Source organism: Lithobates pipiens, unplaced genomic scaffold (assembly GCF_037356315.1).
Source record: "Lithobates pipiens isolate NorthernLeopardFrog02 unplaced genomic scaffold, aLitPip1_a1.2 Scaffold_25, whole genome shotgun sequence".
Classification (NCBI taxonomy): domain Eukaryota; kingdom Metazoa; phylum Chordata; class Amphibia; order Anura; family Ranidae; genus Lithobates; species Lithobates pipiens.
The window spans coordinates 131,202,835-131,229,470 of NW_027507787.1; the positions used below are offsets into that span (position 1 = coordinate 131,202,835).

At 41.8% G+C, this 26,636-nt stretch overlaps 1 protein-coding gene across 1 annotated transcript in view; it reads right to left on the minus strand.

Moving 5' to 3' along the window:
* CHAT (choline O-acetyltransferase) overlaps positions 1–26,636 on the minus strand; it is a 184,239-nt gene that overhangs the window by 131,015 nt on the left and 26,588 nt on the right. The window contains exons 3-4 of the mRNA XM_077454885.1: positions 20,471–20,662; positions 14,315–14,433 (exon numbers count right to left, since the gene is read on the minus strand). Coding sequence (XP_077311011.1) covers positions 14,315–14,433; positions 20,471–20,662 — 311 coding nt within the window. The remainder of the gene's footprint in view (positions 1–14,314; positions 14,434–20,470; positions 20,663–26,636) is intronic.

Genomic DNA, 26,636 nt, shown 5'->3' on the forward strand with positions numbered 1-26,636 from the left:
GCTAATGTTGCTAATGCAGTGCAAGCATGTGTGTGACCAATGACAGGTTCAATAGGAGCAGTGCAAGGGAGAAAAGCACTAATCAACTAAACACAAAGACAGCAAATCAAAAAAAGAAATACAAGAAACAGTAAAGATCTTTAACCTGTCCATGTGTAAACTCACTTCAGTGGAAGAGAAGCTCCTGAGAAAGGGCCTTCATTTCTGCCCTGTGGCCAGACCTAACACTTTCAAACTTTTCATAGATCTGAAAAACCAAATGAAGAAACCCACCCTCCAAAGGTACAAAGCACACAAGAAACTTAAGCAACAATGGATTACAGACAATGTAACCCCTATACTACTCAACAGTGCCTCGCCAGAGTATGACATTCTTTCCAGCTACAGTCTTCAAAACCATAGAAAAAAACAAGATTTTTGTATCTTATTCACAGTGTGATACTGTGGATACAATGAAGATCAAAATGTGCCACATCCTGAAAGCATTGTATAAAAATCCTTTTTTTTTTACTAATAAATTTAATTTTTATATGAAAATATTGTTTGTTACAGTGCCTAAAAAGTCCATAGTCCCACTTATATGTTTATTCTAAAGACTTCAAAGCCAAATCCAAGGCATAGCCCGTACAATATAAGGGAAATTTCATCTCCACCTTCTAGACCCTGGTTGCAGCCAATCTCAGCCCACTGCCTGACAATATAAGGGTAACTACAATGCCACCTTCCAGACTCTGGCTGCAGCCAATCTATAGATTATCAACTACTGAAAGGGTAGTTGATGCTTAGAATAAACTTCCAGCAGAGGTAGTGAGCCAGTCAACAGTAAATACTTGGAACATTTTCCTGCTGTCTCTGCTTCACCACTCCCACATACTGCAATGCTGCTGATTTAATATATTTAACACTCTTAGCCCTTGTACACACGGTCGGACATTCAGACGGAAAATGTCCGATTGGACCATGTTGTCGGATAATCCAACCGTGTGTGGGCTCCATCGGACTGTTTCCGTCGGAATATCCAACCGACAAAGTTTTAGAGCTGGGCTATAAAATGTTCCAACAACATGATCATTGTAGAGAATTCCAATCGGACAAAGTGCCACACATGCTCAGATCAAATTCCTAGACCAAAGCTATTGGCTACTAGCCTGAACGTAGTCCCGTCGTAACTAAATTACGTCATCACGTTACAAACGATCAGATTTTCCAACAACTTTGTCCGACCATGTATATGCAACACGAGTTTCGGACAAAATCAGATGGATTTGATTGTTGGAATGTCCGACCTTGTGTACAAGGGCTTAGAGTCTAACTATTCCCCTAAGAAATACAGCCCTGAAGAAGGGGGATGCAATTCCCCCGAAACGTGTTGGTTCTTCTTGTATATGTTTATCTTCAAACTATAAAAATCGTCAAGTGAGAATTGATTTGGACATCAGGCGTTTTCCAATCACCCAAGTGTTCTCTACGGTAACCCCCCTATTGTTGTTATCAGAAAGGTAGCAGCCCTAGATTACAATGGAGTCTATCACCTACCATCTACAATTAGTATATAACCCATTGGAAGCTATTCCCTTTATTACCCCCCATTAAGGAATCTGTTGTTAGGCAGCCACCAGCGGCACTAGTTCAGCGCTGCCTTCCTTACAAATTTGATAGTCAACAGTAAAAGGCTTCAAACATGCTTGGGACACACGTAGATCTATACTCAAGACAAAAAAGTTAACAAAAAAAAAAAAAAAAGCAAAACACATACAGACACAATGAACCACTCAGTCTTTTTTCTGCCATCACTTTTCTATGTTTCTACCCAGTTACAAAACAAACCACCTCAATAAACAGGAATGGGAAGAGCTAAAAGATAAGGGGATTGTCATAAAAAATTCAGACGGGGTAATAATTACACAAAACCCAGGAAACTCATATTACGTAAGCCAAAAGGATCATGGAGAGAGAGAACATGACACTGTATCACCTTAGGAGGAGACCCCATGCAACAGTTCTCCAAAGAATATCACCACATTTCATCAAAGAAGCACACGATGGCTTATTGAACAAAAACGAGAAAGAGTCCTTAGCCATAAAGATTCACAACATCCCCTTCCTCTACCATCTCCCAAAGATCCACAAATCTCAACATAATCCTCCAGGCAGACCCACCCCTAGACATCAATTCACTAACATTCAATCTTTCTCAATTTATTGATCACCACCTCCAGAACTTCTTGAAGAACCTTCTATCAAATCTTAGGGATACTACAAATGTATTATTTAATCTTCAACACCAAACCTAGTCTAGAAACTCCCACTGGCTCACTTTGGATTTGTCCTCACTCTATTCAAACATTTACCATTCCAATGGTATCACCACCATTAGGCAATAACTTTATTCGGACCCACTCATGTTCAGACAAAAGACAACTTTTCTCCTAAAGGTTATCCATTTTATTCTCACCCATAATTAATTTACTCACTTAGACGACTTTTATTTTCAGATTAAAGGCACAGCTAACATATACATGGGTCAATTTGAGCAGGAACATATATTTTCCAAAACCCTTACCATTAACACATCCAGTTCTATAAATGCTACATAGATGACCTGATACTTAACTGGCAGGGGGACCCTGAGATTTTTTGTTTTGTCAATCGCCTTAATCAAAATGACTGGGAGCTGACTTTTATTTTTCATGCACACCCCACTAATATAGATTATCCGCATATTACCCTAATCAGAAATATATCACAACTAGAAATTTCTTTAAGTCAGTGGATAGTAAAGCCCCGTACACACGAGAGGACTTATGTCCGACAGACTTCCGAAGGAGTTCCGTCGGAGTTCTGCCGGAGTTCCGACGGAGTTCTGTCGGACTTTTCGGCTGAGCGGACTTGGCCACACACAATCACACTAAACTCCGACGGATTCGAACGTGATGACGTACGACTGGATTCGAATAAGGAAGTTCATAGCCAGTAGCCAATAGCTGCCCTAGCGTCGATTTTAGTACGTCGGAATAGCATACACATGAGCGAATTTTTCGAAGGGACCGGGTCCGGCGGAGTTCCTTCGGAAAAATTTGAAGCATGTTCTATATTCTAAAGTCCTTCGGACTTTGGCGAGTCAAAAGTCCGTTGCAGCCCACACACGATCGAATAGTCTGACGGACTCAGTCCGTCGGACTTTGGATGTTGAAAAGTCCGCTCGTGTGTACGGGGCTTAACAGTTACCTGGCCTTTAAAAGTTGCCATCATAAAACCCTGGATATAGAATAAACTTTTTTTGCCAGTTCAAACTGTTTCCTTACTCAATGTTGAACCCAGGACCAAAAGTGTGGTGTTTTGTAGCTTAGGAGTTATTGGATGTGTCAGTTTTCTTTTATTGGGCTTTTTCCCCTCTGTTTTTAGCCTGGAATTCTGGCCAGTGGCATTTGGCTTTGGAGGGGTGAGCCTGGGAGATAGCAGCATTGTTGGCCTGGGGGGAGGGTGTGTTGAATTTATTGGCAAATTGGGGCCAGGCTCCAGCTCACATTTTATAAGCAGTTGTAGCATGCATTTTTCTATCTTTCTTTCTTTTAGGATTCATGTGTGCAGGTGCATTCTGATGGAGAGGAACGCTGGACTTGCTGCCTGAATCACCAGATGAGGATAGAGGAGGGAAGGCCTAAATCAGGGAACATCTGGGGATTGGTGGGCCGAAATACAATAAATGTTTGCTTTTGGGTTAATTACTGCTTTAACCCTTGAATCATTCCATTCACCAGTCCTCACACCATGACAAACAATCCTCTCATCAGTGCCCCTACAACTGTCACATTCTCAACATACTTCCAGTATTCCAAATTCCATCTTACCATTCATTCATCTGCCAGATCTAATACGTGTCTCCATTGCCATTTTCCCAGTCACAGTCCTTTCATTAACCCCTGCTGTCTTACACTGCCCTTCCTATTCTCATCCCCTCCTTGCAGCTCTTTTCCCATATTCCATTTCCAGTAAATACAAGCTAGATGAGAAGACATACATATACACACCCAGCCAAAGGAGTCAGCTTTAATTGCAGATTTGTCCTTGCATTTTGCTAAGCCTCTGAGTATCAGTACTACTTGGACCCAAAAGAAGGATGAAAATTTGTCCTGGAAAACAAACTACTGTAGTATACAGTATTATACAATGAACGTGCCTGTCTCATTTTATTCCTGAGCGTTTTGGAGACACCAGTGACTGGCTCACACTGAGAAGACGGAATGGTCTGGGACCAGAGGTCAATCCCTTCTGGTAAGAGGCTGGTTGGGGAGCATTGCACATTAGTTCTTCAGTTAGTCATCACAGATATTTCACCGGGTGTTTCTCACCACAGAGTGTGACAGCAACTTCTTGTTCTTTTTATTGCAGACTCTATTTGTGGACTCTTTGATCAGTTTTGGATTATGTTTTTTTTTCTTTTTTTATTCTATATCACTTGTCATCAGAAGTTTTTATTTTTATTTTAGAGGTTCACATTTCTTTGTCATTCAATTTGTTTTCAGTATTTCACTTTTTTGTATATATTCCATTTCCAGCAATACCTTCTGCTACTTATGGTTATTGCTTTTCTATAGTTCCATAGCTTTCATCACCACCAGCTGTTTGTATATACTGTATCCAACTACTATCAGGACACCCGCCCCACACTCCCATACCCCTAATAAAGTAATTTATTCTAATATATAATATAAAGCAATTCCTATAAAAGCTATAACACTATGGGGGTTATTTACGAAAGGCAAATCCACTTTGTACTTGTTATACCCACTATGGAACCTATGGGGTTAATTCTTTGCACTGTGTAAAAAGGCTGTTTAATCACATCTCCTCTGATCCTCTCCTCTTTCCACTGTCTCCAATATATTTCCTGATAATACAGAGCCAGGGGACAGGCTGCACATGATCAGTTTAGTGTGCATTGTTAGAGAGCTATTTTTTCTTGGTCAGCTAAGGGCCAATTAGTGCTGTCCAGATAGAGGGTCAGGGGTCCTGCATCCTGACAGGACAGTCAGAGTCGAATGAAAATACTTCCTAAAAGCTTAACCAGACAAGACTGCTATACACTACTGATGAGAAAAGGTGTTTAGAAGTTTATATTTACTAAGGGTCCTGGGTTTAATAACACATTAAAGCAGACCTTAAGTCATCTTTTCAACTTTCCATCTATAAAAATCTTCTTCCCTTGTTTTAACTTTGGATAGTAAAACATTTTTTTTCTCCCAGTAAAAACCATATACAGCCCACTTCCTGTTTCTTGTCTGGTCATTAGCCTAGGTTTATGACATAATGCACAGCTCTCTCCCTCTCTCTCTCTCTCTCTCTCTCTCTCTCTATATATATATATATATATATATATATACATATCTATATATCCAAAAAAGAAATATATATATATATATATTCATGCATCATGGGAAATGTAGTTCCAAAACATCTGGGTGCCAAGGTTTTCCAACACTGATCTATAGTGACTAAGTATGGTTTCATTTGGTCACCGAGAATCAGCAGAATTCCACTCCTAGGGACAATGACAGCAGGAATTTCCTTTGTTAGGCTTTTATTGCTATTTACATCCTCATTGGGAAGATAACACTAATTTCATGGTGGTAATATCATTGATATAGGAATTTATAGTGTAACTCTCCTTTTGTAATCCCCTCCGAGTAATCAATGAGCATTGTAAAGAATTTAACAAACTTTTTTTGCAAATTTGTAACTTTTTCTGCTCTGGAGAAAAAGCTGTTTTTGGTAATGCTTTGTGGATTGTGAAATAGAGGGTCTGATTCATTAAAATCACCTGTTGCACTCTTAGTGTTCTGATGAGAAAAGTTGCAGTGTCTGGATTACTTTAGAACAATTTAACCCTTATTGAGTATCTCACCAAAACTAAAATCCCTATTGTGGGAATTCCTAAAATTTGACTTGTATCTTAGCGCTGACTTTTGGGAAAATCAGTCAATCACACCAGCATTACATTTTTGAGGGCATTCTGTACACCAACTGTGTACAGAACACCTCAAGGAAGCCATATTGCATTAAATGCTAGAAAAATTATAGCATCTGTTGATTGAAAGGATTGGTAGTTGTTAATAAAATGAAAGAGAAACTCCAGTCTCCCCCCATAAAATGAAAAGTCAGCAGCTACAAATATTGTAGTTTCTGACTTTTAATATGAGGACACTTACCTGTCCAGGGATCCAGCGATGTTCCCATCTGAATGGATTCTTGGCTTCAGCTGGAGGCGCAGGCATCTTGGATAAGGGAAACCGGTTTCTTAGTGCGCATGTGTGAGCCATGCTGCACTTTATGAATGGTCCCATAGTCTTCTGGGACCTGTGATGTGTCCCAGAAGGCTGCAGAGGGGTGTAAAAGACTGGGGGCCAAACTTTTGCACAAATCACTGTGGCGATCTGACTGAAAGTGGGAGCAGATACCTGTCAAACCCAAGTATTTGCTCCCCCCCATAAATTGCCAAATATGGCATTGGGAGGGGGTTGTGGGGGCGAATGCAAACAAGTGGGACCTTCCCTTTTGGATAAATTTCCATTTAATTTACAGTATGGCCTGTGTAGCAATTGTATACTTTTTTTTTTATTTGCACTTATATTTCACAAAAGTGGAGTTATTTTATAAATGTCTCCTGTGTGGATACAGAAACTAATAAAAACCTAAAAGATGTTTTCATCCTTCCTCACTTTACCTATGACAAAAAAAGGTTTCGCTTGTGAAGGTCATATTTATTAAGCTGAACCTTGACTGCTGTTAAGGCCATTCACTATTGGATTTAGTAACCCTTTCACCATTCTTTACACTTTTCTGTTTCCTTAGGAAAAAATCCTTATATAAAAGTTACATGGGCTAACACTGTATGTGCCTATCTTAAATTCTCTTAAATTACCTCCCATGTCCTTCTTCCCCGCTGTGTTTTTTCTAAAAAAAAAAAAGGTGAATGCCTAAATGTGCTGCTGGTCTCTTATTACAATTTGGGAACAGTGGAAACTATTGCACGTCTGTGCATGCGTGGCTGATTGCTGCATGTTCACACAAATGCCACCAGCTTCTGGTGGATGGGCACTGCAGTGCCCTGTGGCATTTGTGAAGGTTACATGGTTACATACTTAGTCAGGTTGAAAAAGACACAAGTCTATCTAGTTCAACCATAAAAATAAAAAATAAAATAATATCAAACAATGCCATATACCCAATACTATACCCACAGTTGATCCAGAGGAAGGCGAAAAAACCCCGGCAAAGCATGATCCAATTTGGTACAGCAGGGGAAAAAATTCCTTCCTGACTCCCAAGAGCCAATTGGATTTTCCCCGGATCAACTTTTTTTAAAGGTGTAATTTTTTATTGTTTTATACACAAACAAACAACAAATATATAGATATACATGTGAGCGCACATCGCAAAAAAAAACAGTCTTCAGGTATCCAGTCAATATACATAAAGCGACTTGACAATTACATATCTAACCTGCTTGTTTTGATCCTTATGGAATCTAGGTACATGCATACATTTAACATAATCTAATGTTACAGTTTCATCCCACAGATCAGGGGGCAGGTGGTATGGTATGGTCTGAGCTAACCAAGGAATCCCAATACTTATAAAAATTGTTAGGGCATCCTCTGGCTTCATATGTCAACTTATACAAGGGGATAGCATGGTTAACAATTGTGAGCCAGAGGGTTATGGTAGGTGAGGATTGAGATTTTCAAGGCATAGTTATTAATTTTTTGGCATAAAATAGAACTATACGTAAGAAAATGTTGTACATTCTTAGACAGTCCTTCATCATCCATATATCCTAATAGGGATCGCATGGGATTACATATATTAGGTATCTGAGTTATTGAGCTGATAAAGGCCGTAACCTCTGACCAGAATTTTCTAATCTGTGGACATTCCCATATTAGATGAAAGAATGTGCCATCAGATGTGCCACACCAGGAACACAGAGCGGAGGGTATTCTATGTAGTCTATGAAGCAAGCAGGGTGTAAAGTAGGACCTGTATAGCAATTTAGTTTGGATCACCTTGTCTCGGGATGAAATGACAGAGGTGACCTGAACAGGAAGCACCTCCTGCCAGATATCCACTGTCAGCTCGGATATGTCAGAATGCCATTTACGTTCAGTGGTGCAAAGCCTGTTGGTCATGATGTGGAGTAGATTTTAGTATGTAGAGACAAGTTTTGTATGAGAGGGATCTGTTATGAGGTTCTGGAGAGATTAATTTTTAGGTAAGGGTGGCTGCCTCCAAAGCAATGGCAGCATTGTTGGCTTCGGGATAGAACCACCAATGTGCATGTGCCAGTTGCAAGGCCACATAATAGGTTTGAAGGCAAGGAAGCGCCAGACCCCCTTCCAGAACAGGCAGTTGCAAGGTGGTTTTTGCGATCCAAACCGCTCCTCCCCTCCAGATAAAGTTAGTGAGGATGAAGTCTATCTCTTTGAATTTGGCTTTAGTGATATAGATTAGTGAATTACTCAAAATATACAAGAAGTGTGGCAGAAAAATCATTAAAAAATATTTATCCTACCAAGTAATGTTAAAGGAAGATTTGACCATATCTTCAGTGTGTTCCACAATCTACCAATAAGAGGGTCCAGATAAAGTTTTCCGTATGAGGAGATAGGGTGCTGTATCACAACCCCCAGATAATGAAAAGAGTGGACGATTTGTAGTGGGCATGCGGGAGGCAACACTATAGAGGCTGTATGGTCTATCATAAATAGGAGAGATTTGTCCCAGTTAACCTGGAAACTTGAGAAATTACCAAACCGCTGGATAATATCCAGCAGGGCTGGGAGAGATGACTGGGGTCCGCCAAATATATCAGCATGTCGTCTGCATAGAGGGATACCTTTTCTTCCAGACCCCATTTGTCAATCCCACAATAGCCCCACTTGATGGTATCATTCCAGCAAGGGGTTTTATTGCCAGTGCGAACAGCAATGGCGACAGAAGACACCCCTGTCTGGTGCCTCTCCTTATTAGAAAGGGATCGGATATGGAAGCATTCCCTCTTAGTCTAGCCATAGGCTTATGATACAGTACAGTAGTTGTACCCATCTGATAAAGGCGTTGCCAAATACAAATTTAGCTAAGACTTTTAAAAGATATGGTCATTCGAGTCTAAGGCCTTATGAGCATCTAGGGCCAAAACAGCTGAGAGCCCATGGTATCATGAATCACCTGCATGTTATTGAAAAGCCTGCACAGATTAATGGAAGTCGATTACCCTGGGATGAATCCAGTCTGATCTGCTCCAATAAGAGTAGTGATGACTGTATTCAATCTCTAGGCAAGCACTATGGCTAAAATCTTCACGTCTGAGTTTATTAGCGAAATCGGTCTGTACAATACGCAAAGAAGGTGTGGTCCTTATTGGGCTTAGGGATAAGGACAATCATCGCCTCCGACATGGAGGGTGGCAACTGTCTTGCCTTTAGGGCGAAGTTATATACCCGAAGCAAGTGTGGGATCTGTAATTCTCTAAAATGCATGTACCACTCTATTTTATTCTGGCAAAGGACTGGATGGCCTCCCCTATTTCCTCGGTCATAAAGGGAGCATCATGCAGTGAAGCTTAAGGATCCTGCAACTTTGGAAGTGAGATGTTAGATAGATAGTCATCTAGTTCCACAATAGTGTAGTGCACCCTAGAGGAGTATAACGTGGAATAAAACGCAACAAATGCCTCCATTATTTCTGTGTTTTGTTCAACTATGATTCTGAGTTTCTAATTCTTGGAATGTTGCACGGCTGATAGTCAGGTCTGGAAAGATATGCTACAGGAGACTATTCTTGTTGCCGAACTAAAAAAGCTACTGATTCTGATACAGCAACTTTTTTTGGGTGCGTTCCAGGAGCACCAGATCCAATTCTCTAGCCCTGTGTCTCCAAACAGCATGTGTTTCAGGAGTAGGAGATGTAGAGTATGCGGTCTCAACCTGCCTGAGTCCCCCTTCCACCAGTCTGGACTGAGTTGCCTTACAGGCCTGCCCAATAGCTGCAGCGAAAGAGCCCTGCATGGTGGCTTTAAAGGCATTAAAAGGAGAGGGATGGAGGCGCTCTGTTTGTTGGTTATCCAATAGGATTTCATTTCGGCCAGGCTCTGATCAACAACAGCCTGGTCAGCCAGCCATAGTGGGCTCAACCTCCATATTCGATAAGAGGAAGGTGTTCCTATAGCAAGGTCCATCATCAAAGGAGAGTGATTGGACATCGCTCTAGGGAGGTACTTGACCTCAGACACCATATTAAGCATAGCCGATGAGACCAGACATAGATCAATGCGTGACATGAGTATTCTCTGATGTCCACATGTTTCCACCTCCAGGCCTCCACCAGGTCAAATTGAGTAAGAATGGCGCTTAAGGGCTTAGGGGGCGATGTAGAGTAGCGGAACCCATCAATGGAGCTGTCAAGGACTCCACTAAGGAGGAAGAGGATGGCTGGCTGTGTCTGTGTGAAGAATGTTGGCTGGCGACATCTTGCTTCTGCCCACATTGTGGCATCGGTGGCATTAATCCCAGGGTGTCCTCCATTGGTGGGCCATATTTGACCATTGCCTGGTGGGCTCTGGGATCCCGTGAGGCTGTGAGGGTAGAAGGGGTCCCTGAAGAGCGAACGGGTCTGCAGGATTAGGTGAGGATATGTGCGGCACAGATGGAACTCAAACAACTCACATCCTCACATCGCGGTTGTTGGCCACGCCCCCTCCTCCGGATCAACTTTACCTACAAATGTTAGTACCCGGTTAGGAAAGATTCCAGGCCTTTCTTAAAGCAATCTACTGAGCTGGCCAGAATCACCTCTGGAGTGAGTCTTTTCCACATTTTCAGAGCTCTCAGGCCGCGTACACACGCGGGGACTGTTCGCTCAACTTTGTCCGCTGAACAGTGTTTCGGCGGACAGTCCGCTCGTGTGTGGGCTTTCAGCGGACAGTTTCAGCGGACAGTCTGACGAACAAAGTTTTTCGGAAATTCCGAAAAACTGTCCGCTGAAACTTGGTTTGAGCGGACAGTCCGCCCGTGTGTAGGCTTGTTCGTCAAACTAAGTCTCGCGCATGCTCAGAAAGAATTTACACGCCGAAGGTTGCATTGCAGTGTATAGGACGTCGTTTTCTAGTCCCGTCGTACGTGCCGTTCACGTCATCGCGCACGGTTTCGGCGGACTGTTCGTTCGTCGTGTGTGGGCAAGTCCGTCCATGCTAATTTTGAGCGGACTGTCCGCTGAAACTGTTTGACGGACAACGTTGAGCGAACAGTCCCCGCGTGTGTACGCGGCCTCACTGTGAGGATCTCTCTCTTCCTCTAGGCATCAAGAGTGCCCCCTTGTCCTCTCTGTTGACCGTAAAGTGAATAACTCAAGTTCACTATTTGGACTCCCTTATATATTTGTACATGTTTATCATATTACCCCTTAATCTCCTCTTCTCAAGAGAGAATACATCCACTTCCTCTAATCTTTCCTCATAGCTGAGTTCCTCCATGACTCTTATTAGTTTGGTTGCTCTTCTCTGCCTTTTCTCCAGTTCCCCAATATCGTTTTTGGCAACTGGTGAATGTAGTGAATGTGTTTGGAAATCTGCTGCAAATTTGTGGCTTGGCAACACACTGCCTCCTGGGTTAGCTGTGTCATAGCAATCCCAGGAGGCAGAAAGACCCAGCCATAAACTTAGAAGTGCTGCCTTGCAGGTCAAAAAAATCAACAAAATAGTAAAAAATTGAACAAAAATGTTTATCATTTATGTGAGAGGGAGGGGAGAAGGACAAAGTAACAAATTGTTGTTTATGTAAGCTAAGTTTTGCTTTAACCCTTTTAATGACACCGATGTATGCCATATGTCAGTGGCCTTAGGGGGTTTTAACCACACTCCCCTAGGCTGTAGTTTCTGGGAGTGTGTGTAAATCTGATAATCTGACTGTCAGCTGTACGACTGAAGTGATCCAGTGGCTGTGCAGCCACTGGATCGCTTTCATACACCCCCACCCTTGCCCTAATTACTGGCCCCCATGCATCCAGCATAGGAGGTATGGTTGGGTAAGAGGGGTGGGAGATCAGAGAATGTCCATTCACTGGCCCCCCTTCCTGGTTCGGACCTGGAAGCAATGTGTAAAACATCACTTCTGGGTTCTGGTGCCACTGTCCCCAGCCAGTATGTCCGGGAAGACACTAATGCAGTGTGAACTCACTGCATTAGTTTCATTGGAGGACAGGTGGGACATCAAGTCTTCTAGACCCCTGATTTCTCAATAAAGAGAAAATGTGACCAAAAATGCATCCCCTATGTCAGGGGTAGGCAACCTTGGCCCTCCAGCTCCCATGAGACATTGCAAGACCCTGACAATCACAGGCATTGCTCCTAGAGGCAGAGGCACAATGGGATTTGCAGTTTCACCACAGCTGGAGTGCTGAGGTTGCCTACCCCTGCCCTATGTGATGAAACAAAGTTTAGTAAACTTAAAAAAATGTAAAAAAACACCTAAACACCTAATACATATATTTTTTTGAGCCCACCTCAACCCCCACATACATGCACACATCCAGGGTGCCTATGCATGAAAATGTTAATTGGGCTACACGTTACTTATAGGCACACATGCTGGAGTGAGAGCAATCATTTTAGGACCATTTATCACAATTAAAGTGGTTGTAACCCCCCCCCCCCCAAAAAAAAAAACAAACATGCAAAACAAAGGCATAATGAGCTTGTATGCTATTATGTATTACTTACCTTAGATCGAAGCCCCCACAGCAGTCCTTCTTCACTGCTCTGGCAGGCGACATTGCTCCCGGAGTTACTTCCGGGTAGCTGTGATTGGCCGGAGCCATGATGTCACTCCCGGGAGCCACTGGTAATGGCACAGTCTAACTAAAGCAATGGCACGCACGTGCCATTGCTTCAGTTTGCTTCAGTGCGCATGTGCCGATGATGTTGGTACATGCAAATACAGGGGATATCTCCTAATCCGTTCAGGTTTAGAAAATATCCAGGGTAGCTACAGATAAGCCTTATTATAGGCTTACCTGTAGCAGAAAGTGTGTTGTAAGGGTGTACAACCACTTTAACACTAAACAAATGGCTTGTAGGGGCTTTTAAAGCATCGTCTATGGAAAATATAGGTTATTGAAGTTTGTTGCATTTAACGGGCGCGCGCAATTTTAAGGTTTGACATGTTGGGTGTCTATGTATTCAGCATAACCTCATGTTTTTTTATTTTACCAAAGAATTGGGTAATATAATATGTTTTCTGTACCATAAAATTGACTTTTGTGTCTTTTTTACTGTAATTTTAACTGTGCTAATATTTGGAAATTGGAACTACCAATATTTTATTCTCTAGGGTCTCTGTTTTCTGAAAATATATCACATTTGTGGGGTTTAAGAAATCTTCAGGCCTAAAATGATTTTTTAAATGTGTGCAAAAAAAGATTAAAGTGGTTCTTGCATTAGATATTTGTTTTCATGTTAAGTAAATTCAGATGAAGTAATGCAAAAATGTAACACTTTCGGGTATTTATAAAATCTCAAAAAGATCATAGTACTGTAAAATATAATGCCTTTACCTGCTCATCTCCCCAGAAGCACAGACCTTTTTGTTCAGACATCATCTTGTGTCATGATATTGTGTCAGATTTGACATAATCATTTAAATGCTGGTGCTTGTGCAGTTGTTGGTATGTTCACAAATGTGCAATAAAAAGCATTCCTTTCTGCTGTCTCATAGCTAGTGACTAGTTGGAAAGGTACAATGTACAATCTAATAGCTTGGAAGGGAAGACTAGAAATATTTTCTGCTGCAGGCTGATGGAATCATCTAAGCCTAGGCAAGGTACATGTACTGGAGCTCAGGGGATCTTTTGTAATGATAAAAAATACAGCTTTTGCAAAAAAATGACATTATTGCTCTGTATTGTGATATGTCGAAATTTTATTAATGAAAACTTGTAAATTTCCACTTTGCAGAAATGTCATGTTTCTGCATTAAAAAATGCATTCTGCAAAGAAAATTAAAAAAAATTGAATAGTTGTTTGAGTGCCTTGTACAAGTAATTCAAACAGTCAGCTATTGTTCTCTCTATGCAAAACATTCAGCTACACAGGGCTCTTCAGCTTCTTTGTATATGAAAAAGAATTTGCATTCTGGTTCTTTTTTCTAAAATACTTTTAGCATTGGCTGGTGTAACCACAAAACAGATAAAGTTACAAGTCATAAATGATGCATTACAACATGGGAAAACAGAATTTCACAATATTGTTATCCTATTTTACCTTAGGTGATCATTGGTATCCTGAAAATTGTGTCGCGCAAATATTACAGCTGGGCTGGAATGAACTGGCAGGGGTAGGCGGTTATTCAGATACATGTCATCAAGCCAGTATTCATGTATCTAAGGAAGAAGAAGAAAGAGAACACCTTAACAAGAATGAAGACCATATATGTAATTAGTACAGTTGGCTCTAGATGATAGAGAGGCATAGTATATTTTATAGTGCTTAAAATGATGCAAAAATATGTATGCCTCATTAAATCCAGGAAAGTAACTGTTGGAATTGTAGATATGTCCATTGATTTCTAATCAGTACAATCGTATTTTCATAGCTGTGCTTGCAGATATTTAAAGGCAAAGGTCGATCAAGGTTTTAACTGTGTTACCTAGGGAGTGTTTCTTACTGTGGGGTGATGGGACTGCCTGGGTGAGAAGACTGATCATTGTTCATACTTAGTATAAACAACAGATCGCTCTCCTCACACCTGAGAGCACAGAGATCATTTTTTAAATTTAATTTTGCTGTGGGGTTACCCTTAAAATCCACACCAGACCTAAGGTTCTGGTATAGATTTTCTGGGGGACCTCATGCCATTTTTTTTAATTCTCTGTGTGGGTTTCCTCTCAGAATCCATACCAGACCTGAAGGCCCGGTTTGGATTGGAAGGGGACCCCATGGTGTTTTTTTTGTTTTGTTTTTAACCGCTTCGCGCCCGCCCTATAGCCAAAAGACGGCTACAGAGCGGACGCCATCTGCCGGGAGGCCGTCCCTGGACGTCCTCCTGTTTACTTCCACAATGCACACTCCCAGTAGCGCGCATTGGGGAAGTTCTGTGCTGGCCGTGTCTCTCGGACACAGCCAGTCACAGATCGCTGTAAATGGGCAATCACAGCGGCCGTTTACAGCGCGACCAGCCTATCCAATGAGAGATGATCTCATATGTAAACAAATGAGATCATGTCTCAGCGCCGCTCTCCCTTCTCACACAGACAGCGTGTGAGAAGGGAGAGATGAACGTCTGCAGCGGCCGTAAGTGAAAAAAAAAAGTTAAAAAAAAGTGCCATCCTCCCCCAGTGCCATTCTCCCCCAGTGCCATCCGCCCCAGTACCATCCTCCCCAGTGCCATCCACCGCAGTGCCATCCTCGCCCAGTGCCATCCTCCCCAGTGCTACCTGCCCCCAGTGCCACCTGTTAGTGCTATCTGTCCCCAGTGCCACCTGTTAGTGCTATCTGTCCCCAGTGCTTACTGTTGTCAGTGCCATTTGTCCCCAGTGCCATCTGTCATCAGTGCCATGTATAAGGGCCATCTGTCATCAGTGCCACGTGTCATCAGTGCTACATAGTGCCATCTGTCATCAGTGACACATATTAGTGCCATCTGTCATCAGTGCCATGTATCAGTGCCATTTGTCATCAGTGCCACCGGTCAGTGTCACGTGCCATCTGTTGTCAGTGTAACGTGACACCAATGCCACTTATCAGTGCCATCTGTCATCAGAGTCACGCGCCATCGGTGCCACGTATTAGTGCCATCTGTCATCGGTGCCACGTATTAGTGCCATCTGTCATCGGTGCCACGTATTAGTGCCATCTGTCATCAGTGCCACGTATTAGTGGCACGAATAAGTGCCACCTGTCATCAGTGCCACGTATTAGTGCCATCTGTTATCAGTGCCACGTATAAGTGTCATCCTTGCCACGTATCAGTGCCATCTGTCATCAGTGTTACGTGTCATTGTCCTGGTGCTCCAGGGCCTTCAAAAGTGTAATAGGTAGTCAACAAGTTAGATGTGTAATTTATGTTCCTAGAACACGTGATGGCGCTCCCTGCATGTTGGGCCACATATTAGTGCCATCTGTCATCAGTGCCACGTATTAGTGCAATCTGTCATCAGTGACACATATTAGTGCCATCTGTCATCAGTGCCACGTATCAGTGCCATTTGTCATCAGTGCCACCTGTCAGTGTCACGTGCCATCTGTTGTCAGTGTCACGTGTCATCAATGCCACTTATCAGTGCCATCTGTCATCAGTGTCACGCGTCATCGGTGCCACGTATTAGTGCCATCTGTCATCGGTGCCACGTATTAGTGCCATCTGTCATCAGTGTCACGTATTAGTGCAATCTGTCATCAGTGCCACGTATTAGTGGCACGAATAAGTGCCACCTGTCATCAGTGCCACGTATTAGTGCCATCTGTCATCAGTGCCACGTATAAGTGTCATCCTTGCCACGTATCAGTGCCATCTGTCATCAGTGTTACGTGTCATTGTCCTGGTGCTCCAGGGCCTTCAAAAGTGTAATAGGTAGTCAACAAGTTAGATGTGTAATTTATGTTCCTAGAACACGTGATGGCGCTCCCTGCATGTTGGGCCACATATTAGTGCCATCTGTCATCAGTGCCACGTATTAGTGCAATCTGTCATCAGTGACACATATTAGTGCCATCTGTCATCAGTGCCACGTATCAGTGCCATTTGTCATCAGTGCCACCTGTCAGTGTCACGTGCCATCTGTTGTCAGTGTCACGTGTCATCAATGCCACTTATCAGTGCCATCTGTCATCAGTGTCACGCGTCATCGGTGCCACGTATTAGTGCCATCTGTCATCGGTGCCACGTATTAGTGCCATCTGTCATCAGTGTCACGTATTAGTGCAATCTGTCATCAGTGCCACGTATTAGTGGCACGAATAAGTGCCACCTGTCATCAGTGCCACGTATTAGTGCCATCTGTCATCAGTGCCACGTATAAGTGTCATCCTTGCCACGTATCAGTGCCATCTGTCATCAGTGTTACGTGTCATTGTCCTGGTGCTCCAGGGCCTTCAAAAGTGTAATAGGTAGTCAACAAGTTAGATGTGTAATTTATGTTCCTAGAACACGTGATGGCGCTCCCTGCATGTTGGGCCTCTCTGTGTGGCTAGGCTGTGAAAAAGTCCCACACATGTGGTATTGTAATACTCAGGAGGAGTAGCAGAATTTTTTTGTGGGTGTCATTTGTGGTATACACATGCCATGTGAGAAAAATAACCTATTACAATGACAATTTTGTGAAAAAAAATAAAAAAATAGAAAATATTAATTTTGCAAAGAATTGTGGGAAAAAAATGACAACATCAAAAAGCTCACCATGCATCTTACTAAATACCTTGAATGTCTACTTTCCAAAAGGGGGTCATTTGGGGGGTATTTGTACTTTCCTGGCTTGTTCGGGTCACAAGAAATGAGATCGGCCACCAGTACATCAGATGTGATCAATTTTGTATGATTCGCACCACAGCTTGTAGACTCTCTAACTTTCACAAAGACCAAATAATATCCCCTAATTTGGGTTATTTTTACCAAAGATATGTAGCAGTTTAAATTGTGGCCAAAATTTATGAAGAAAAATTAATAATTTGCATAATTTTGTCACAGAAACAAAGAAATATGCGTTTTTTTTTCAAAATTTTCGGTCTTTTTTCATTTATAGCGCAAAAAATAAAAACCACAGAGGTGATCAAATACCACCAAAAGAAAGCTCTATTTGTGGGAAAAAAAGGACAAAAAATGTATTTGGGTACAGTGTTGCATGACTGAGTAATTGTTATTCAAAGTGTGAGAGCAGCGAAAGCTGAAAATTGGTCTGGGCAGGAAGGGTGTTTAAGTGCCCAGTAAGCAAGTGGTTAATTGGCACTTTTGTTTACATTCTGCTGTCTGCAGGGAATCCCTGTTTTAGGTTGGCTGCCATTGTTTTCTATGTCCATTCAGAAATTATATACATCCGAATCTCCAAAAATTAAATTTTCTTCCGAAAATTAAATAAGAATGAAACGAATTACAGATGTCTAGTCTGCTGTGCTAGGGGAGAAGTTTATGGGAAATCTGGAGAAGTAGTAAACAAGAATGAAGAGGGAGAATGGTCAAAAATTCCTAAACACTTCTAAACCTTGTGGACAGCCTTCCCAGAAGAGTTGAAGATATTATAGCTGCAAAGGGTGGGCCAAATCAATATTAAATTCTACGGACTAAGACTGGGATGCCATTAAAGTTCATGTGCGTGTAAAGGCAGGCGTTTGAATACTTTTGGTAATATAGTGTACTTTCTATTCTCAAAGCTATCTGGGTTCGTTCACGTGTAGTAGTTGGCTTCAGGAGAGAGTGCTAACAATGGTTGAAATGCCTGGGTGGTGATGTCACTGATTACTATGGGCCATCTGTTTTTGGCTGTCCCTCCTCTCTCCTAAAGCTGCCATTGGGAGCCAATCACGTGACCATAATGGACTGTCCTGAAAATAGATAAGTATAAGCATCTTCCTTTTACAGGGCTGTTAGAAGGAGGAAAGGAGCTGTTTTAAGATTAGTTAGATATAGACTGGGGTTCCACTTTAGGAGACCATTTACATGCTTGTGGTGCATTTTCCATGTGTTGCGTTAAGGCAGCCCAATCATTTGAATAGGCTTTCTAACCACTTGCCATCAGGGCCATTTCTGACACTTTGCTCCTACATGTAAAAATCAACTTTTTTTTGCTAAAAAATGACTGAGAGCCCCCAAAAATTATATATATTTTTTTAACAGAGACCCTATAGAATAAAATGGTGGGTGTTGTAATTTTTTATGTAACACGGTATTTGCGCAGCGTTTTTTCTTGATGCAATTTTTTGTGAAAAAAAAAACATCTTCATGTATTAACAAAACATTAAAAAGTTAGCCCAATTTTTTTGCATAATGTGAAAGATGATGTTACGCCGAGTAAACAGATATCTAACATGTCACGCTTTAAAATTACATCTGCGCGTGGAATGGCGGCAATTTACTGTGCTTAAAATTCTCCATAGGCGATGCTTTAAATGCCTTTACAGGTTACTAGTTTAGAGTTGCACAGGAGGTCTGGTGATAGAATTATTGTTCTCGCTCTGGTGTTGGGACAATACCTCACATGTGTGGTTTGATTGTTGTTTACATATGCATGCAGGAGTAACGTATGCATTTGCATTCACACATAAGCATGGTGGGATGGGGGCGCTTTCATTTTTTAATTATTTCTTACAGAAATATAGAATTTTTTTTTTAATTGTTTTTTGTTTTATTACTAACTTTATTGCTATCACAGGGGATGAACAATGGGACCAGAGAGCCCAGGAGAGGTGGCGGCACCGGTGGGAGGGTTGTGAGACCCTTATTTGCCACCCGCAGAAGTTATCGAGTGGCTAATTTGCCACTCAGAATACCTTTGCCTTGAAGAGACTCGCCGACTGAAAAGATCAATACCAGGATGATGCCTGTAGGCGGAGACATCATCCCGGTATAACCACTGAAATGGGAGAATGTTCATGTACGCCCTCCTGAAGTGGTTAACTCATCAAAACACATCAAAAGGGTACATGCACTATATTTAGCTATGTATCAATCAACGATGATTCATATGTGTGATGTTATAGGATGCCAAATCACACTTGAACTCATTGCAGCTAAAACTCCCTCTTTTTAAAGTGGTTGTAAACCCTGTGCCTACAGGCTTACTGTAGGTACCGTGAATATCTACTAAACTTGGACCATTTAGGAAATATTCAACGTCATTGGCACATGCACACTAAAGAAATGGCTCGCTCGTGGCATTTCTTCAGGAACTGTGCCGTGACCGGAGGTTTCCACGCGCATGTCATCACGGCTCTGGCCACTCACAGCACCGAAGCCCGCAAACCTGCAAAAAACTCCCGGAGACATGACGCCAGGTCACAGCGGTGTACGGGAACCGCTGCAACAGCTTCGATCTATGGTAAGTATTTCATAATGAGCTAGAATGCGATGCAAACTAGCTCATTATGCCTTTGTCTTGCAGGTTGTTTTGAGAGTTTACAACCACTTTAATCTTTTGCTGCCTTAAAAAAGGTAAAAAGCACCATGCCCCATTGAAAAAATCCAGTGTGGGCTCTACTTTTTCTACCATCTCCTTACTTTACTAAGTTACAGATCTACTTTATCAAGCCATCATCTACCCAGCACCAAACATTTTATTTTTTAGAATGTAGCTTTTGATAAGATCAGAACGTGGTCTGTCATTTTTTATGATACTGGGACTTTTCACATTTTACTTTTCAGAAACAGTGTCTATATTGATCCCAAATGCATTGCAAAAAACTATGATAGTAATTGAAATAACATCTCACCCAGTTTTCTGTTTTCTCTCTCCGCTCGAGCAATTTTTGTTGCAACATTTCCCCCAGGCCTTCGGGCATCAAAAACTTCTCCACGATAGCTTTACTTTTTTTATATTGCTCTTCTGACACGAGATGTTTCATACATTTCAGATACATGTCCATTGTTTGTTGTAAAGGAGGTACTGGTAGCTTTGGTAACTCCTATAGCAGAAAAAAATCATAGTTTTTTGTTTCATGTTTATTCATAAGGGATCCTTTACTAGGAGGAACACTTTTCAATTTCCCTTTGCAATATAGATAAAAAATTCAACTATTTTGCATATTCTATACAATTCCACATCACAGTATGTGTATACTTTTAATTTTCTAAGACTCTGGCAAACAGGTTACTGACTGATAAATAATGTGACATTTTTATTTGTGGGGAATATGTTAAAGTAAAAATATGCCCAGATTATTTGTGCCTAACACTTTCGCTAACACTCCTAACACTTTGGCTCACTCAAGGACAATGGTTTTACAGATCTGATCATTTTCACTAGCAAACTAGCAGATCTGAAGAGTTTCATCCTTAACTTGTATGAAAACAGCTCTTAAACCATCTCTTTCTGGATATATGATTTGTTTCTAAGTACAGTTGTACATAAGTTTACATACCCTGGCAGAATTTATGATTTCCTGGCCATTTCAGAGAATATGAATAATAACACAAAAACATTTCTTTCACTCATGGTTAGTGTTTGGCTAAAGCCAGTGGCGGCCGGTGCTCAACATTTTTTTTCTGGGGGGAGGGGGTACAAACCAAATGAAACATACTGAACTCCCCCATCTATTGTAGCCTCACTGTGCCCATCAAATGCAGCCACTCTGCCCACCATATGCAGCTCATTGTGCCCATCATATGCAGCCACGTATGCCCATCATATGCAGCCACTGTGCCCATCATATGCAGCCACTGTGCCCCATCATATTCAGCCAATTATGCCCATCATATGCAACCATTGTGCCCATCAAACGCAGCCACTTGTGCCCATCATATGCAGCCATTGTGCCCATCATATGCGGCCACTGTGCCCCATCATATGCAGCCACTTGTGCCCATCATATGCAGCCACTTGTGCCAATCAAATGCAACCACTAAAGTGCAGTGCAGTCCTCTGTGAGAGGCAAATATATTGGGGTAAGGTTATTTTCATTTTACATACTGCTGAGTGCTGACTAAGACTCATACTTACCTTACAGGCAGCTCCGCTCAGGCCATGCGTTCCATGGACCTGCCGACATGACTTCTGGTTTAACACTAGCATACCGAAACCAGAAGTAACCAGTTAACTAGAAGAACAAAACTCCCGCCCATAGTAATACTACAGGCGGAAGTTGTCCGGTGCTTTGGAATGCACCACAAAGCAGGTCAAAACCCTGCACATGAAACGCCGCATCTGCAACCTCGTGCTTGCATTGACGTGGCGCTTCCCATAGTGCACTGTGTCCGGCACCCAAACACAGTGCACTTAAAGAATATTTTTTTTATATTTTTTTTGTTTAAGGACAATGACAGCTTGAAGCCTTTTGTGGTATTTGTGGATGAGGTTCTTTATCTTCTCGGATGGTCAAGCTGCCCATTCCTCTTGGTTAAAAGCCCCCAGTTCCTGTATATTCTTAGGCTGTCTTGCATGAACTGCATGTTTGAGATCTCCCCAGAGTGGCTCAATAATATTGAGGTCAGGAGACTGAGATGGCCACTCCAGAACCTTCACTTTATTCTGCCCTAGCCAATGACAGGTCTACATGGCCTTGTGTTTTGGATCATTGTCATGTTGGAATGTCCAAGGACGTCCCATGTGAAGCTTCCTGGCTGATGTATGCAAATGTTCCTCCAGTATTTTTTCACAATATACTGCAGTTATCCTGCCATCTATTTTGACCAAATTTCCTGTGTCTTTGTAGCTCACACATCCCCAAAACATCAGCAATCCACAGTAGGAATGGTATACCTTTCATCATAGGCCTTGTTGACTCCTGTCCAAATGTTGTGTTTATGGTTGTGGCCAAAAAGCTTAATTTTGGTCTCATCAATCCAAATGACTTTGTGCCAGAAGGTTTGAGGCTTGTCTCTGTGCCGCTTGGCGTATTGTAAGCGGGATACTTTGTGGCATTTGTGTAGTAATGGCTTTCTTCTGCAACCATGCAGATCATTTTTCTTCAAGTGTCTCCTTATTGTGCATATTGAAACAGCCACACCACATGTTTTCAGAGCTTCTTGTATTTCACCTGAAGTTATATGTGGGTTTTTCTTTGCATCCCAAACAATTTTCCTGACAGTTGTGGGTGAAATTTTAGTTGGTCTACCTGACCGTGGTTTGGTTTCAACAGAACCCCTAATTTTCCACTTCTTGATTAGAGTTTGAACACTGCTGATTGGCACTCTCAATTCCTTGGATATATTTTTAAATCTCTTTCCTGTTTTATACAGTTCAACTACCTTTTCCCGAAGAGCCTTTGACAATTCTTTTGCTTTACCCATGACTCAAAATCCAGAAACAAGAAATGAAGAGAGAGATGAAAGATGCAAGGGTCTGTCAAGAGTCTAGAAACGCATTGAACTTTTATACAGACATATTAATTACAAGCAAACAGATCACAGGTGAGGATGGTTATCTTTAATAGCCATTCAAACCCCTTGTGCCAACTTGTGTGCATGTTATCGGGACAAAATCACCAGGGTCAACTTTTGATCATTTGGGTAGTTTCTGTTGTCAGTATGATTTAAAAAGCGGAAACACGTTGATTGATAATAAATGGCTTCAGCCAACCACTAACCATGAGTGAAATAAATGTTTTTGTGTTATCATTCATATTCTCCATATTTTCCATATTCTCTGAAAAAATGGCCAAGAAATCATAAATTCTGCCAGGGTATGTAAACTTATGAGTACAACTGTATACATTCAGAAGCTCATTAAGAGACAAACATGAAAATATCATCAAACTATGCTTGCATTTAGGGCATGCCTATCAAGCAATCGTATCACTTAAAGTAGAACTAAAGGCAAAACTTTTTTTTCTTTTTGGATAGAACAAGGGAGAGTTATAACCCCTGTCAGATTTATTTTTTCACTATCTGTGTCCCATTGCTGAGATTTCCCTTCACTTCCTGTCCCATAGCTAAACAGTTAGTGTGAGGAAATCCCTGCAAATTAAGGGAATTCCTTGGGACCTCGGGTCGCCAGAACTAGTGCGTCCATTGGAAGATTTCCACTCTATTAATTTTCTGGGGACAACCCAAATTTGTGATTTTCTTTTACCTTCACTTTCAATCATAGTGGTAAACAGGACAAATCGAGAGGGTGAGTCTCATTAACAGGGGGTACAAACAGCAATAAAAACTGTCAGAAGTTCTAATCCTTCTCCACTCCACTAAAAAAAGTTTTATCTTTAGCTATACTTTAAGTTGCTACTCTCTAGCCATAAGTGCTGTTGAGTCTTGATTATTAAGGCCTAATCATTTTTGATTATGCTCTCAATTAATTGAAAGTCACAGTAGAAAAACTGATGGGCACTGTCTTTAGACTAAACCTGAAAATGTTATAATTGTATAATTATTTAGCTTTTCAGAGGGCGTTTGAAAGGTGGGGAGGAAGCACTATATCACCTTCTCACCACCTGATTTAACCCTGTAATGCATTGCAAGAGGAAGATCGAGTGTCATGGGCAGAACTTTATGAAGAAAGAGTCCTTATGAAAACTTTAATCAGGACTTCTGCACTGTAACATCAGAGCTTACCTCTTGGCTATAATTTTCACTAAAATGAAATTGCATGCTGGCTACAGAGCCTGCTTTGTGCAATTCTGTAAAGGTTGTTAACAAAAAATAAGTCTTCTTTGGCTATGACATTCTGTGACAGTAAAACACCTTGTCCCTGTGTGAGACAGGTTAGGTGGCAATGGGACGTTAGAAATGTCCCATTTCTTGTATGGACTGTAAAGATAGAGATATAATTTTTCCCCTCTACAAATCATTAGTAAGACCTCATCTGAAATATGCAGTTCAGTTTTGGGCAGCAGTTCTCAAAAGGATATTGGGGAACTGGAGAAAATGCAGAGGAGAGCAACCATACTGATAAGAGGTATGGGGGAGCTCAGCTCAGCTTGAGGAACTGAATTGCAGGAACTCTAATGCAGGAGGTGTGTTATTGGCCAGATCACCTGGTGAAAATAGAGGAAGCAAGGCAAAAGATTGGATGTGCCAACAGAGGAAAAAATAGAAAACGAACGCAGCTACAACATCTAATGTTTGGCAAGCTAAAAATATAAAATTTTTGGTTTTGGGTTTAATACCGCTTTAAATACACCCCAATAGACACTAACACAGCACAGTTGTGCGTTGTGGTTCAATGCATCAGCAAAACTGTAAATATCAATTTTCCTGCATTGTTGTACATTGGAAGCCCACTTAATTAGCTCACATAATGCATTGTGTGTTAATGTATATTCCGATGGGATTTTAAATTTTTTTTACTAGTGGTGGCGATCAGCGACTTTTAGCGGGACTGCAATATTGTCACAGACAATTCGGACACTAACTGACACTTTTGACACTTTTCGGGGACCAGTGACACTAATACAGTGATCAGTGCTAAAAAAATATGCACTGTCACTATACTAATGACACTGGCTGGGAAAGGGTTAATATCAGGGGTGATCAAAGGGTTAACTGTGTGCCTAGCCTGTGCTTTCTCACTGTGTGGGAGGTGTTTTAACTAGGGGAAGGCATTGATCAATAAACACCGGATCAATACCTTCCCTACTGACAGAATAGCAATCTGCTTTGTTTACATAGGCAGATTGCTGCTCTGCCTGTGTACTGTATAATTGATGGGTGCCTGTGTACATTGGGGTCCGTGGTACCCCTTGGTCGACTCCCATTGTGTGTGGTCACAGCAGGAGCAGGTTGGCGACGCATGTGCGTGCGTCCCAGAGCCAGCAGTGTCAGATCACGTACTAAGTACATAGCACCCATAGTGGGCGTCTCACAAGTGGTTAAAGTTATTCTAAAGGAAGAAATCTAACAAACATGTTACTTGCCTGCTCTGTGAAATTGTTTTGTACAGAGCATCCCTGATCCTCTTTTTGGGTCCCCTGCTGGTGGTCCTTGCCCTCCCCCCTGCTGAGTACCCCCAATAGCAAGCCTCTTGCTCCCAAGCTGCACTCTGTGTGTCGATTCAGCCCCCTGCTCTCTCCTTATTGACTCACTATCTGTGATTACCAGCAGCGGGAGCCAATGGCTCTAGGTGTTGTGTGAGCCAATGAGGAAAGCAAGACCCAGGCGAACTGCTGGATTGAAATGGGGCTTAGGTAAGTATGGGGGGGTTGTGGCTTGCTGCACCCAGAAGGTCTTTTACGTTAATGCATAGAATTCTAATAATAAAACAACCTTGAGCCTTTAGAACCACTTTAATGCATCAAAATGCAGGGTGGATATGTGAATGGGCACTAAATTGATATGGAAAATGCACTTGGTCAGCAATACAACAAAATATGAAATAAAGTGTTCCAGATGACAGCTTGATGCTGAAACACGTAAGGAGTGGTTTAGATTGTGACGTCACCCAATGCAGCCTATCCGCTCGCGGCTTGATGCTATGGCTGGAGCCAGCAGTGCTCAGAAAGAAAGCATGTACTGTATACCCAACTGTCAGGCTGACACTCTGAGATTATAAGTGTAATATGTTTATGTGCAAATATAATTTATAGCTTTTTTACACTATGGGTGCCTCTCTTCTCCCCTTTATGTCTGCATGAGAGTAAATGATATGAGCGGATGAGCAAATTTTCATCCCTATAATGTTGGACAGGAACACAGGGCTGTAATTTAATGAAGAACCTTTTACCCTTTATGTACTGGAGAGGATTAGATGGGCTGGAGAGGATTTTCCATCTGATTAAAGAATTGTAATGTGGAATAGATAAAGAGGATTCTGTGTTTGTGGATTCCATTTGGTGATCAATTCCTCAGTTGGTGAGTACCCAGTGGTGGCTGGTGAAGTTTTAGGATGGGGGGCGCAAGACCCCGCCCCTCCACCGTTGGCCCCTCCCACTTCTCATAAGCCACACCCCTTATAGAATCCACATCATATGCCAGGCTGCACATTATACACTGTGCTCTGCACATCAT